The 13801-nt window shown below is 36.4% G+C and overlaps 1 protein-coding gene across 6 annotated transcripts in view; it reads left to right on the top strand.

Moving 5' to 3' along the window:
* The window catches only part of KIFAP3 (kinesin associated protein 3), a 193886-nt gene that overhangs the window by 34615 nt on the left and 145470 nt on the right, over nt 1–13801 (top strand). For all 6 annotated transcript variants that reach the window (XR_011390314.1, XM_008264095.4, XM_002715208.5 and 3 more), the window contains 2 exons: nt 6561–6692; nt 11342–11496. Coding sequence is in view for 5 of the 6 variants with exons in the window: in XM_008264095.4 (XP_008262317.1) it covers nt 6561–6692; nt 11342–11496 (287 nt within the window). In the remaining variant the exon portion in view is untranslated. The remainder of the gene's footprint in view (nt 1–6560; nt 6693–11341; nt 11497–13801) is intronic.

The following is a 13801-nucleotide window of genomic DNA, read 5'->3' as shown; positions in this document are numbered from 1 at the left end:
AGGTATGTATGTGTGTGTGTGAGACAGTTGCACGTGTTTGCAATGAATAAATACAGCGAACATCTTTGAGTAGACAACGGAGGATCAGTTTTGGTTAGGGTCATCATTTTTGCTGCTCTGTCCTTAACAGTCCTGGTTTTCAGATGTTGCCTCCTGATTTAGCATTTGACCCATTTAAAAAAAAAAAAAAACTAGGTCTCAATAGTAATTCCATTAAAGTAAAGTTGGATAAATTTGGTAGATTTTCAGTTTTCTCTTCTAGCTTCTACCATGGTCAGGTCTAGTAGTAGGTCAGACATAACATTGAATATACTTGCTCTTTAAAGTCTATTGTACCATATTGAGGCCGGCGCCGTGGCTCACTAGGCTAATCCTCCGCCTAGCGGCGCCGGCACACCGGGTTCTAGTCCCGGTCGGGGCGCCGGATTCTGTCCCGGTTGTCCCTCTTCCAAGCCAGCCCTCTGCTGTGGCCCGGGAGTGCAGTGGAGGATGGCCCAGGTGCTTGGGCCCTGCACCCCATGGGAGACCAGGAAAAGCACCTGGCTCCTGGCTCCTGCCATCGGATCAGCGCGGTGCGCCGGCCGCAGCGCGCTGGCCGCGGCGGCCATTGGAGGGTGAACCAACGGCAAAGGAAGACCTTTCTCTCTCTGTCTCTCTCTCTCACTGTCCACTCTGCCTGTCAAAAATAAAAAAAAAAAAAAATAAAGTCTATTGTACCATATTGATAAGCCACAAATTGCAAGATGCATGTGTATACTAGGCTGCCAGTTACAATTATAAACAGTTACATATTGAATATTTGTGAAATTATGCAGGAAATTGATGCTGAGCTATCCTGCCACGGAGTATATACAAGGGGTCTTTAGAAAGTTCATGGAAAATTCCTATGGGAAACTGCATAGGTTTCACTTTTAACATTTTAATTTCATTTTCCCATAGACTTTTTGAAGTACCCTCATAGAGATAGTCTCAATATTTGTTATAGTATTTTTGTCACTTGTTGAATGCTATAAGCTATAACTTAATTTACTTTGCAACAAATCCTTTTGATGGCGATAATTTTTCATGTGTAGTGAAAAGGACTTCATTTTTGTTCCTTTATAAAATAGATGATGAGTGTGTGACACCATCTTTGTCAGCTTTTATTTTCCATGATAGAGATCATAGTAATATTAATAACCACATGAGGTCTAGAACCATAAGGATATTCTCCAGCAGTGAGCAATTAAGAACACTTTGCCTAAAAGTGACAATTTAGCAATGCAAATATAGGTGTGTTTTACATTACTTTACCAAGTATGGCTTCTTTTTTGTGTTGTTTTTTTTTTTTAAGATGTATTTATTTATTTGAAAGTTAGAGTTAACACAGAGAGAGGCGAGGCAGAGAGAGAGAGAGAGAGAGAGTGAGTGAGTTTTCCATCGCTGGCTCATTCCCCAATTGGCCTCAAGGGCTGGAGCTGTGCCTATCCAAAGCCAGGAGCCCGGAGCTTCTTCCTGGTCTCCCATGTGGATGCAGGGGCCCAAGGACTTGGGCCATCTTCTACTGCTTTCCCAGGCCACAGCAGAGAGCTAGATCGGAAGCGGAACAGCCGGGTCTCGAACCAGCACCCAAATGGGATGCCGGCGCTTCAGGCCAGGGCTTTAACCCGCTGCGCCACAACACCAGCCCCGAAGTATGACTTCTTATTGACATAAAAAATCTGCTTATAAGTCAGATTTTGGTTCCAGTTTTCTTGTGCATGTAAGAAAATAGAGGCCAGGAGTTTGGCCCAGCAGTTAAAATGCCAACTAATTTGCTCACAACCCATTTCAGAGTGCCTTGGTTTGATTTCTGGCTCCAGGTGCCAACTGCAGCTTCCTACCAGGGTGACCTTGGGAGACAATAGGTGAAGGTTCAAGTAGCTAGGTCCCTGCCACCCTTGTGGGAGACCTTGTTTGACTTCCTGACTGCTGGTTTCTACCCTGGGGTCCATTGTGGACATTTGGGAATGAACCAGGGTGGTCAATTTCTTGTCTCTGTCTCTATCTCTGTCCTTTTCTGGTTCTCTCTGCCTCTCAAATAAATAATAATTTGTTAGCAAAGAATCAAGGAATTCAACAAATAGAATTCCTGGAATGTGAATTTATGAAATTCTAAAAGCAAAATATTCTCTTAAAGTCAACAGATACTAAGTTTTCAAAGTATATTGCTGACTAGCATGTATAATATAGTTTGTTGTATGTGTATCAGTGGTGGTGTGAAAGGGCACTAGAGAGAGAGTTACCCCTTTTACAATCTCTGTCAATCCCCAGTCCACATTGTTGTATGAAATTTTTTTTATCAATCCTATGTACAGGACTATTTAAATTTAGTTTCATTCCTACCAAGTTGCTACCCTTAAACATTTTCTATAGAGAAATTCTAAAGCTGTCATTCTTTTAAAATATTATTTTATATAGAGATAGAACTAATTGGATTGCTTAAATAGTATTAAATGATTTCTTGTAAATTTTTGAGTCTCATTTCCAATTTCTGTGTTTTATTTTTCCTATAATAACCCTAAGTTGTTTTGTGATGAATAAATTTTAATTAACTTCTGTAAAACACAAATACATGAAAAAGTAAACAAAAATTAAAAAGAAATGATGAGGGTCTTTTTTTTTTTTACTTTTATTTAATATATATAAATTTCCAAAGTACAACTTATGGATTACAATGGCTCCCCCCCCCATAACTTCCCTCCCACCTGCAACCCTCCCCTCTCCCTCCCCCCTTCCATTCACATCAAGATTCATTTTCAATTCTCTTTATATACAGAAGATCAGTTTAGCATATATTAAGTAAAGATTTCAACAGTTTGCACCCCCATAGAAACACAAAATGAAAAATACTGTTTGAGTATTAATTATAGCATTAAATCACAATGTACAGCACATTAAGGACAAAGATCCTACATGAGGAGTAAGTGCACAGTGGCTCCTGTTGTTGACTTAACAAATTGACACTCTTGTTTATGGCATCAGTAATCACCCTAGGCTCTTGTCATGAGTTGCCAAGGCTATGGAAGACTTTTGAGTTCACCAGCTCTGATCATATTTAGACAAGGTCGTAGTCAAAGTGGAAGTTCTCTCTTCACTTCAGAGAAAGGTACCTCCTTCTTTGAAGACCTGTTCTTTTCACTGGGATCTCACTCACGGAGATCTTTTCTTTTCTTTTCCTCCCCTCCGCTCCCCTCCCCTCCCCTCCGCTCCCCTCCCCTCCGTTCCCCTCCCCTCCCCTCCCCTCCCCTCCCCTCCCCTCCCCTTCCCTTCCCTTCCCTTCCCTTCCCTTCCCTTCCCTTCCCTTCCCTTCCCTAATAGTCTCATGGGCTTTTCAGCCGGATCCACATGCCTTAAGGGCTGTTTAGGACATCTGCCATTCTATGGGTCTGCTGTGTATCTCACTTCCCATGTTGGATCATTCTCTCCCTTTTTTATTCTATCAGCTAGTATTTGCAGACACTAGTCTTGTTTGTGTGCTCCCTTTGGCTCTTAGTCCTATCATTATGATCAATTGTGAACAGAAATTGATCACTGAGACTAGTGAGATGGCATTGGTACATGCCACCTTGATGGGATTGAATTGGAATCCCCTGGTATGTTTCTAATTCTACTGTTTGAGGTAAGCCAGCTTGAGCATGTCCCGAATTGCACATCTCTTCCCTCTCTTATTCCCACTCTTATATTTAACAGCGATCACTTTTCAGTTAAGTTTCAACACTTGAGAATAACTGTGTATTGATTACAGTATTCAACCAAAAGTATTAAGTAGAACAAACAAACAAACAAGAAAACTAAGAAGGATAACGTATTAAGTTGTTCATCAACAGTCAGGGCAAGGGCTAATCAAGTCACCATTTTTGGAATTATTTAATATGGGAGAAAGAGAAGATGTTCTGACGCAAAGGGCAGGAATTGGGCTTTTCTCCAAGTTGGTAATATGTGGTGTTTTCCAGCTACTCTGGTCTGCAATTCTGTTTTATCCTTACACCTCTTTCCTGAATACAGTTACCTCCCAGATAGGAATTTCAGCTTATCAATTCCTGTTTTTCAGGAAGCAAATAACCAGTTTGCTTTATAATTAAGATAGTTCTATCATGCTACGTTATATCTGTTTTTTCAGTTCTCCTTAGTTCTTTTGATTTCTGTGATTTCTTTAGTTTTTGACAGCTTGAAATTAGATCCTTTTTCCTTGCCTTTTGGAATCTGGACCATCTTGTTCAGTGTTTGTCTATCTGATTTCTGAATTGTTTGGTTGTTGTTGACCTTCCTGGTTTCTGACTGCTTTCGTCCTTTATAAGTTTTGTCTTTTGTGCATATTACTGTTTACTTGCTGTCCTGCTCCAACTTTATGCTTTGTTATATTTAATTTCCTACTCTACCTCCAAATTTAACTATTTTTTGAGGGAACAGGATTTAATACATTGTTTTGGGTAATATTTTTATTTATTTAGTTTATTTACAATTTTAAAATGTGTATAATGTGAACAAAATTCATGTATTTTGTATATAAAGATTTAGGAGCATAGTGATACTTCCCAACTACCCACCCTCCTATCAGTGCTCCCACCCTCCCTCCTCCTTCCTTTCTTCAAGTTTTACAATGATGTTCTTTCAGTTTGTTTTATAATCATAAGATTAGCCCTCCACTAAATAAAGAATTCAATAAATAGTAAAAAAAAAAAAAAAAAACAGAAAAACAAAACACTGTTTCTCAACAGTAGAAACAAGGGCTGTAAAAATAAGCAACAATCAATTCTCAAAATGTCAATTTACCTCATTTACATTTTTTGTATTCTATTAGTTACCACAGATCAGGGAAAACATATGGTGTTTGTCTTTTTGTAACTAGCTTATTTTACTAGTATAATGTTGACTCCAAATCCATCCTCTTATCATAGAGAATTCTGGTAAATAGATCATTTAAAAATTATATTGGAAATATGCATCATATCAAAGTATTATTCCTACTGAGGAAAAATCTTGGTGTTTCTTATTATAGAATTAAAATAAATTTAAAGTGTTGTCATACTTCTATTCCTTCTTACCAGGCTAGGAGACCCCTCCCCCTCAGCTAGATTGCTAACTATGAATAAGAATGGGAAATGTTGCTAGTTTTGTTGTTTACTCTCCTGTAGTACAACTCACCTTATCACCTTCTAAAATAGCCAAATGACAGGTAATGATTAATGCATCATTTTGTGAAAGAGTCTTAGGCAAAGAATATATACTAGAGTACTTCAGGAAATTCATGGAAAATGGAATTAAGAGACAAATTTATTATGGTATAAAAATTCTGAAGTCCAGGCCGGCACCGTGGCTCACTTGGCTAATCTTCCACCTGCGGCACAGGCACACCAGGTTCTAGTCCCAGTTGAGGTGCTGGATTCTGTCCCAGTTGCTCCTCTTCCAGTCCAGCTCTCTGCTGTGGCCCAGGAGTGCAGTGGAGGATGGCCCAGGTGCTTGGGCCCTGCACCCGCATAGGAGACCAGGAGGAAGCACCTGGCTCCTGGCTTCAGATCAGCACAGCGCCCCGGCTGCAGTGCGCTGGCCATAGCGGCCATTTGGGGGGTGAACCAATGGAAAAGGAAGACCTTTCTCTCTGTCTCTCTCTCTAACTCTTCCTGTCAAAAAAGTAAAAAAAATTCTGAAGTCCATACACATGTATAATATGCATATTCTTGCATATTATGAAAAAACTATAGATTTCAAAATTTTTTGCACTAAAACATGAATTGCTTGAACAACTTTTTATGGAAACTATTATTGAAATTAATTTGAGATACATAACTATAAAAGTATATAACATTTAAGTACATTTAGTTTTATAATTTGAGTGTCATCAAGGAATGATTTTAACTTACTAATGCTACAGTTCATATAATTACATTATATGATAGCTAATATATTTTGTATTTTAATTTATGTAAGTCACATCATTCTTATTTATGTTTTAATTTCTTATGTATGAGTTTTTGGGTAAATTTTTTTTCCCAGGAAAAGCTGTGAAAGTTCTTTCTGCAGAACTAACAATTATTTGTACTGAACAAAGCTGGGAAAAAGGGTTACTATCCCAAGTCAAGATTAAATTGGGGGGCAGCACTGTGGCTCAGCTAGTTAAGCTACCACCTTGCAACACTGGCATCCTCTGTGGGTGCTGGTTTGAAACCTGGTTGCTCTACTTCAGATCCAGCTCCCTGCTAATGCGCCTGGGAAAGCAGCAGAAGATGGTCTAAGTACTTGTGCCCTGCACCCATGTGGGAGACCAGCATGAAGCTCCTGCTCCTGGCTTTGGTCTGGCCCAGCCCAGGCCATAGTGACCATTTGGGGAGTGAACAGCAGACAGGGATCTATCTGTCTCTCCTTCCCTCTCTGTCTAGCTCTGCCTTTCAAATAAATATTTTTTTAAAAAAATAGTAAATCTGATTCAAACGCATATGCTGATTGAGCTTATGTGTTTTAGAACTAGAAAATAGATTAAAAATTATGGACATTTTGTGACTCATTGCTTGTGCTCGTTTTTATTTTGTTTTGTATTACAGGAAAGTTAAAGGAGGTAATATTGATGTACATCCATCAGAAAAAGCACTCATTGTTCAGTATGAAGTGGAAGCTACCATTCTTGGAGAAATGGGGGATCCCATGTTGGGAGAGCGAAAGGAATGCCAAAAAATGTAAGTCTAAGTAGTTACCTTAAACATTTTTTACAAAGCTGATATTATTTTAATTTGCATAGGTGATAACTGATTGTGACATTGCTTTAGATATAGTTCATCTTTGTGAAGGAGAGAATATATTAAATTATAAATATGGTGATGATATTCTAGAAGATATAAAGCATTGTGAGAACCTACTGAAAAATATCTATTCTTATTTATCCCACTTAGCAAATGCATGAAATAGAACATACATTAACTTGTGAAATCAACTAAAAATTCTATTTATGCTAAATTATAGATATTTGCATCAATTATGTTACAGGAGAATGTAAATTATCTTGTGAAATCAGTTGTAAAAGGTATGTTTATGTGGAACTTTTTCAATTTATTTGGGAAATTTATATTTCTGGGGAGCTGTGTTCTTTCTTACCAGAAAGTGCAGGAAGTGGTATGATTTTCAGAAATTCCCAAATGTGCACAAAACTTGAATTCATCCAAGAGTCTTAGATATCCAGTAGTTTACACACCTTACTTCCTGCTTTTAAAGTAGTTTTAGGAGTCCCTTGGGAACTAGTCTTTCTGATAAGCTGCAGTTCAAGTTATTATCTGGCCTTTCTTCCATAGTTTGCAGAAGTAGAGAGTCTGAGATCACCTAATGTTCTCCCTCAACTCCCTTTCCTTCATAAAAAAATTTTTGATTTAAGGATTAGTTAGAAGGAATATCTATTCTGTGTGTTCACGGTATTAAAAATATTCAGGCTGCTAGGAGTACATATAGTTCTGTACAGCATACTAGAAAACACTGCTTTTTAAGTACATAGGGATGATTCTCAGCTGGGACAGATTTTTCCTACAGTGAACATTTGGTAATGTCTAAACACAGTTCTGATCAGCAAAACTAGAGAGGTGTCATTGGCAGCCAATGTATAGAAGGCAGGTGTTGCTAATTATCTACAATACACAAAAAACAGCCACCTGCACCAACATTATTAGGCCTAAATTTAAATAGAGTTGTAATAGAGAAATCATACATCGTAGCCTTCAAAAAGGAACTGCCTGAATATCTTACAGAGATTTCTTAATTTGTTTTCTTTGGGGGTTAGAAGGAGACTAAATTATGAATAAAGCTAACTGAATCCTTGATGATACACTACATTATAGAAATGCACATGCATATAACACATACTTAATGTGGATTCTAACTTACATGCTCACACTTTTTTATATTCTCACATAATGTCTATCTTTGATTTGTGCTTGTGATTGCTGCTTGAGTTTTGTACATTTTGAGAAGTTCCATATAACATCCAATGAAAAGCTGGCAGATGATGGTGTTTGCCTTTAGAACTATACTCATTTATATTTTGGAGAGGAATTTCATTTTTAGTTCTTAAGGATGCATTCAGTAGCCTTATTCAACTAGAATTCAATGAGAATATTGTTATTATTTGAAGATCTGTACACTGTCTAGACAAGGGATGCATTCATAGGAGTTAACCACCTGGAAAGAGTTACTACCGACTGTGGCTAGAATAAGTGGATTTAAGGCTTAGTAAGGGAAAAAAATCTGAGTAACCCAACCTTGTGATACTCTACCCTGGCTGCACAAGATTTGTAGAGGAATCATATTGTGGACCAAAAGGAAAATATGATTTGCTGACACAGAGGTTTTATCAGTGGGAAGGTGGAAGAAAATCTCACGTATGTTGAGTTAGGTATGAAGTGAAACTCTCATAAAGTGGAGTAGTCAGTGTAGTATGACCTAGATCTGAGAGATTTATATTTCATTCTCCAGTTTTCAGGCAAAGTAGCATTCAAGCCCATTCTCAACAGACTTCCTGTTTCCTCATGATTTCAGTATGAGAAACTGTTGGTTGTAGTCAAAAATAGTATGAGTGCTTTTTAAAATGAGTTTCTGGTATTCTTAATAGTCACAGGGTGTTTAAGGAAGATTATATATATATGGATTATAAGAATAATCAAACATACAGCTAAAATTTTCTGAAGAATTCTTCTACATATTTTTCCTGGCCTTTTATAATAAGTCAGATATTTTGGTGAGAGATTGCACACTAAAAGAAGAAAATCTACTACCTTGAATAGAAAGATTTATCAGATTGCCAATTTAAGTGTTGGTAGAAAACAGATCCTTAAAGAGATTGAAAATCCCATTATGTTAAAGCAACAAGATACCACTGTACTATTAGAATGGCTAAAATCTGACAATACCAAATGCTGCCAAGTGTATGGAGCAACAGGAACTCTAATAGCTGGTATGAATGCAAAATGGTATACATTTTAGAAGACAGTTTGGCAGTTTCTTTTTTTTTTCCCAAGATTTATTCATTTACTTGAGAGAGAGGGAGAGATACAGATAAGTCTTTCTTCCATCTGCTAATTCACTCCCCGAATGGCTACTGTGGCCAGAGCTGGGCCAATCTGAAGCCAGGAACCAGGAGCTTCCTCTGGGTCTCCCACGCAGGTGCAGGGGCCCAAGAACTTGGGCCTTCCTCTATTGCTTTCCTAGGCCATCAGCAGAGAGCTGGATTGCACATGGAGCAGCAGGACTCGAAACAGCACCCATATGGGATGCTAGCGCAGCAGGCAGATGCTCAGCCTACTACTATGCCACAGCACTGAGCCCGGCAGTTTCTTAATAAAGCTAAAGATGGGCTTATCACACAATCTCAGCGGTTGTGCTTTCAGTTATCTACCCAAAGCAAGTTGAAAACTTACACAAAACATGCTGTTGAATATTATCACAGCTTTATTCATAATTGCCAATAATAGGAAGCAAACAACAGTAGGTGAATGTATAAACTGGTGTATGCATACAATCATTATTCAGTGATTAAAAAAAATGAGCTGTCAAGAAACAACTGTCAAGCAATGAGAAGGCATGGAGGAACCTACATGCATATTTTTAAGTGAAAGAATCCAGTCTGGAAAAGCTATATACTACATGTTTCCAACCATATGGTAATTCTGGAAGAGGCAAAACTATAAATATAGTAAAGAGATTAAAGATGACCAAGGATTTAGAGGAAGGAGGAGGTCTGTTACAGGGCATAAAGGACAGTGAGATTCCATGTAATACTATAGTGGTAGATATATGACTATGCTTAATCAAGAGTACTATAGAATGCACAGAGTGCAGCAGAGTGTAAATTGTGAGCTTTAGTTAGAACTAATTATCAATATTTATCCATCAGTTATAACAAAGTCCCTACACCAATGTAGAATGGTAATAATAAAAAATAGAAACCGTGTATGTGTTGGAGGGGAGGGTTCTAAATGAGAACTCTGTATTTTTTATACAAACCTAAAACTGCCCTAACGTAGCTTAATAAAACATTTCAAAATATGTTTAGAAATTCTCTAATTCGCCTGTTCTTAATCATGAAAGTCAAAATTTATAGAAACTCAAAATTTACCATTTCCTTGTTATAGCTAAACATGGGGAAGTCTTTTTCAGAGTTTTCTCTGAATGAATCCTTTCTATCTCTGCTTGTGATTTGTAGCTAAAACTATACAAAAATATAGAAGATTAAATAAAAATATAGGGCAGGATATCGCTAATGTTCTTACTACAAACATTAGAATCCAATCTAGCAAATCTAAGGAAAAAATAATTTATTAAAGGCTGCTAGGTTGCTTATAGAATGCCAGGAGAACAAGATTTGGGGTTGACTAAATAGTTGGGAATAATATCTATATTACTGGACTGGTTTTAGGAGAGACCATCTACATCTGAATAATGGTTTCACAGATGCTGAGTACAGGACAAATTCTCTGCGATTTCCATCCCTACTCCCTCGAAGCTTTGATGTCATCTCCACAAAAATTGGCCATCCTCACCAAGAAACAATTATATGCAGTGGTAGTTTTCTTGTGTTTCTCCTTTTGGATATAGGGCTTGCATGGAAACATCTGTAATTTTTTTGTCACCAGTTTGACTCTTCACTCTGAACCTAATTTTATTTCTTCATGACTCTCCCTGGTGCTATGGTTCCATGTAAATGGACAATTGTTTTCAGGCTTCGAAGACTCTTTTCTTGTGGAGTTCCCAGTAATTCCCCTTGCTTAAATTTAAAAAGAAGGAGGGGATTGTTTATTATTATTTTTAATGCTCTAGCTTAAGTATAAAATACATTCATTTGTGCCTCAGCATTCCTCATATAGGCTTTAAAATAAATTTCACTTTTTTTTTCTGTTCTACTTTCTGTATAATTACCACCAGAGCAACTGAATCTGAAAGTGTCAATATTTTGTCTTGTCTTTACTGAAGAAAAGAATTGTAGATATAGTCAAGAAAATTCGTGGCACTATGAATTTTCATATCCAAAAATGACAGAAGACTATATATTTTATCAGAAATATTTCCTTAAAACAAGACCTTTATATATGCTGTACTACCTGGAGAGTCAGAAAAAAATTTTATGTTCCTTGTCTTATTTTTTTTTTGTCCAGCTCTAAGAAAATCATTGCTTTTTATTTTCTAAGCCTAACTATATCTAATAGTTTATTATATTTTAGTAAGTCTATGGCCAGCTACAGGTAGACTCTATAATAATTTATAATCTCTAAATAATTTTAAAGTAGTATTATTGAAGCTATCACCTACTTTTATAATACTGAGTTGGAAAACTCTGATATACTTGCAGCATACGTCTAAAGAGTCTCAATGCCAACACAGATATAACTTCCCTGGCACGGAAAGTAGTTGAAGAATGTAAGCTCATTCATCCTTCAAAACTCAATGAGGTAGAACAGCTGTTGTACTATCTACAGAACCGCCGAGACTCATTGTCAGGAAAAGGTAAGAAGAAGAATTCTTACTTTAATGCAAAACCAGAGTAGTTGACTAGAGTTTGTACTTTTGACACTTTTGAAAGTTAGGTAGGATATTTCTTTTACCAATGTTGTGAGTAAGTGAGCAAATGAAATAATAAGCAAAAATATTTGTTTCCAATATGCCAGCCTTTACATTAGATGCTTCCACATAAAATGCTCTAATTTTGTTTTACTTTATATCTGTACATTTAACTGAAATATTAATAAAAAACAAATGTCTGTTTTACTGATTCTAGAATAATTGAAGTAGACAGTGAAGAAAGTGAGAAAAGTGAAGAAGTGAGAAAATTTGGAATCGACAAACCTGTTTCCTTGATCCATCTAAACTTTTGTGTTCAAAATTTTTAAATTACATTTGATTTATAGTTCCAATGGATTAAGTATTTAAAAGTTAAAAATATAAAGATAGAATTTATATGAATATTTCTTAGGAAAATAGCACATTTTCATTCTTCAGTATGTCTATTGCCATTCACCTATCCTGAATTCCTTTAAAGATCCAATCTATTAAGATGATAGAGCTGAGATAATTATTTAGAGAAGACATTGTCAAATAATCTAAATGAAAAAACAAAACCACTTTAATGAAAAGTTGTTCCACATTATCAAATGCCCAGTTATTCCATTTTATAATATTTGCTAAACGTACATATCTTTCAACATTGATGAATTCTGAAATACCGTGCTCTTCAAATATCACGCCATTGCTCAGATTTTGATTGTGGTAAGTAGAGGGGAAATGAAAGGAGATTTTGTTTGGATTTTCTTTTAAAGATTTATTTATTTGAAAGTCAGAGTTACAGAGAGAGACAGACAGATCTTTCATTCACTGGTTCACTCTTCAAATGGCTGCAACATCCACAGCTGGGCCAACCTGCAACCAGGAGCCATCAGTCTTATCTGGGTCTCACACATGGGTAACAAGGGACCAAATGCTCGAGTCATCTTCCCCTGCTCTTTCCAGGCCATCAGCAGGAAGATGAATGGAAAATGGAACAGCCAGGACATAAACTGGCGTCCATATGGGATACAGGTGTCACAGGTGGCATCCTTATCTGCTATGGCACAAGGCCAGCAACTTGGACTTTTGTCAAATTAATCAAGCCCTCTCTTCTTTTACAGAAAATAAATAATTTGTGCATGATATGTATGTAAATTTAGTCCCTAATATAATACTTAATACTTATTGTATGTATTAGTCTCCAATATAATACTTAATACATATCATCATTTTATTAGTCCCCAATATAATGCTTAATACATATCATATTATCATTGTATATGTGTTGAATAAGTTGAATGGCTGTAAATTTATTTAAAAGCAAAATTAGTCATTTTGAACTTGATTCCTTCTACTCACTTAGCTTACACTTCATTTATACTTGTTAATTGTTGATAGTAAGTGCTACCTAGGTCAGGAAATGTAAAGGAATATTTTTTATAAGCAAATATTTTGTGATATTTTGAAATGAAAATGAATGATGAATGATAGTGTCTTCAAATAAATTTAAAGTGAGTAAAGTAAACACAATAGTCCTTAAACTTTGTATATACTTATGTCGCATAATGTACTCAATTGTGACATTTCCTAGTGCCATTTTAATGTAATTATGAAGGCATTTATAGAGAAATATGAATTTCTTTAAACTAGTGAAAACCCTTTCATTCAATTTTCAGAGCAAACAAAAGTTATGTTAGAAAATGAAATTATGCTATTAACCAATTAATTCAATATAATTTAATGACAGCATGTTCGATGCCTTTGGATGTGACTATATTTATTTAGAAATAAATGAGGATTAAATTAGCACATATAGATTTTTGGGTCAGCATTATAGCATAGTAAGTAAAACCTCCGTATGCAATGCCAACACCATTATGGGCACCAATTTATGTCCTGGCTGCTCCACTTCTGATCCAGCTCCCTGCCAATGGTCTGGGAAAGCGGTGGAAGATGGCCTAAGCATTTGAACCTCTCATCCATGTAGGAGGCCCAGATGAAACTCCTGGCTCCTGGCTTTGGCCTGGCACAGCTCTGGCCATTGCAGCTATCTGGGAAGTGACCAAGCAAATGGAAATCTCTGTCTTAATGTAATTCTGACTTTCAAAATAAATAAAATAAACCTTTAAAAATTAGGTTATAAATTTATCAATCAATTATTTTTCAATTTTCACTTTAGTTTTTATTTTACTCAGGTCATATCATTTTCTTTTCTTTATTAATTTTCCTTTCCCAACTTGAACTTGAATTAAGAAGAAAAAAAAGGGAT

This window comes from Oryctolagus cuniculus, chromosome 7, assembly GCF_964237555.1.
Source record: "Oryctolagus cuniculus chromosome 7, mOryCun1.1, whole genome shotgun sequence".
Classification (NCBI taxonomy): domain Eukaryota; kingdom Metazoa; phylum Chordata; class Mammalia; order Lagomorpha; family Leporidae; genus Oryctolagus; species Oryctolagus cuniculus.
Note: the sequence above shows the minus strand (reverse complement) of the source record. Positions and strands in the feature narration are given on the sequence as shown.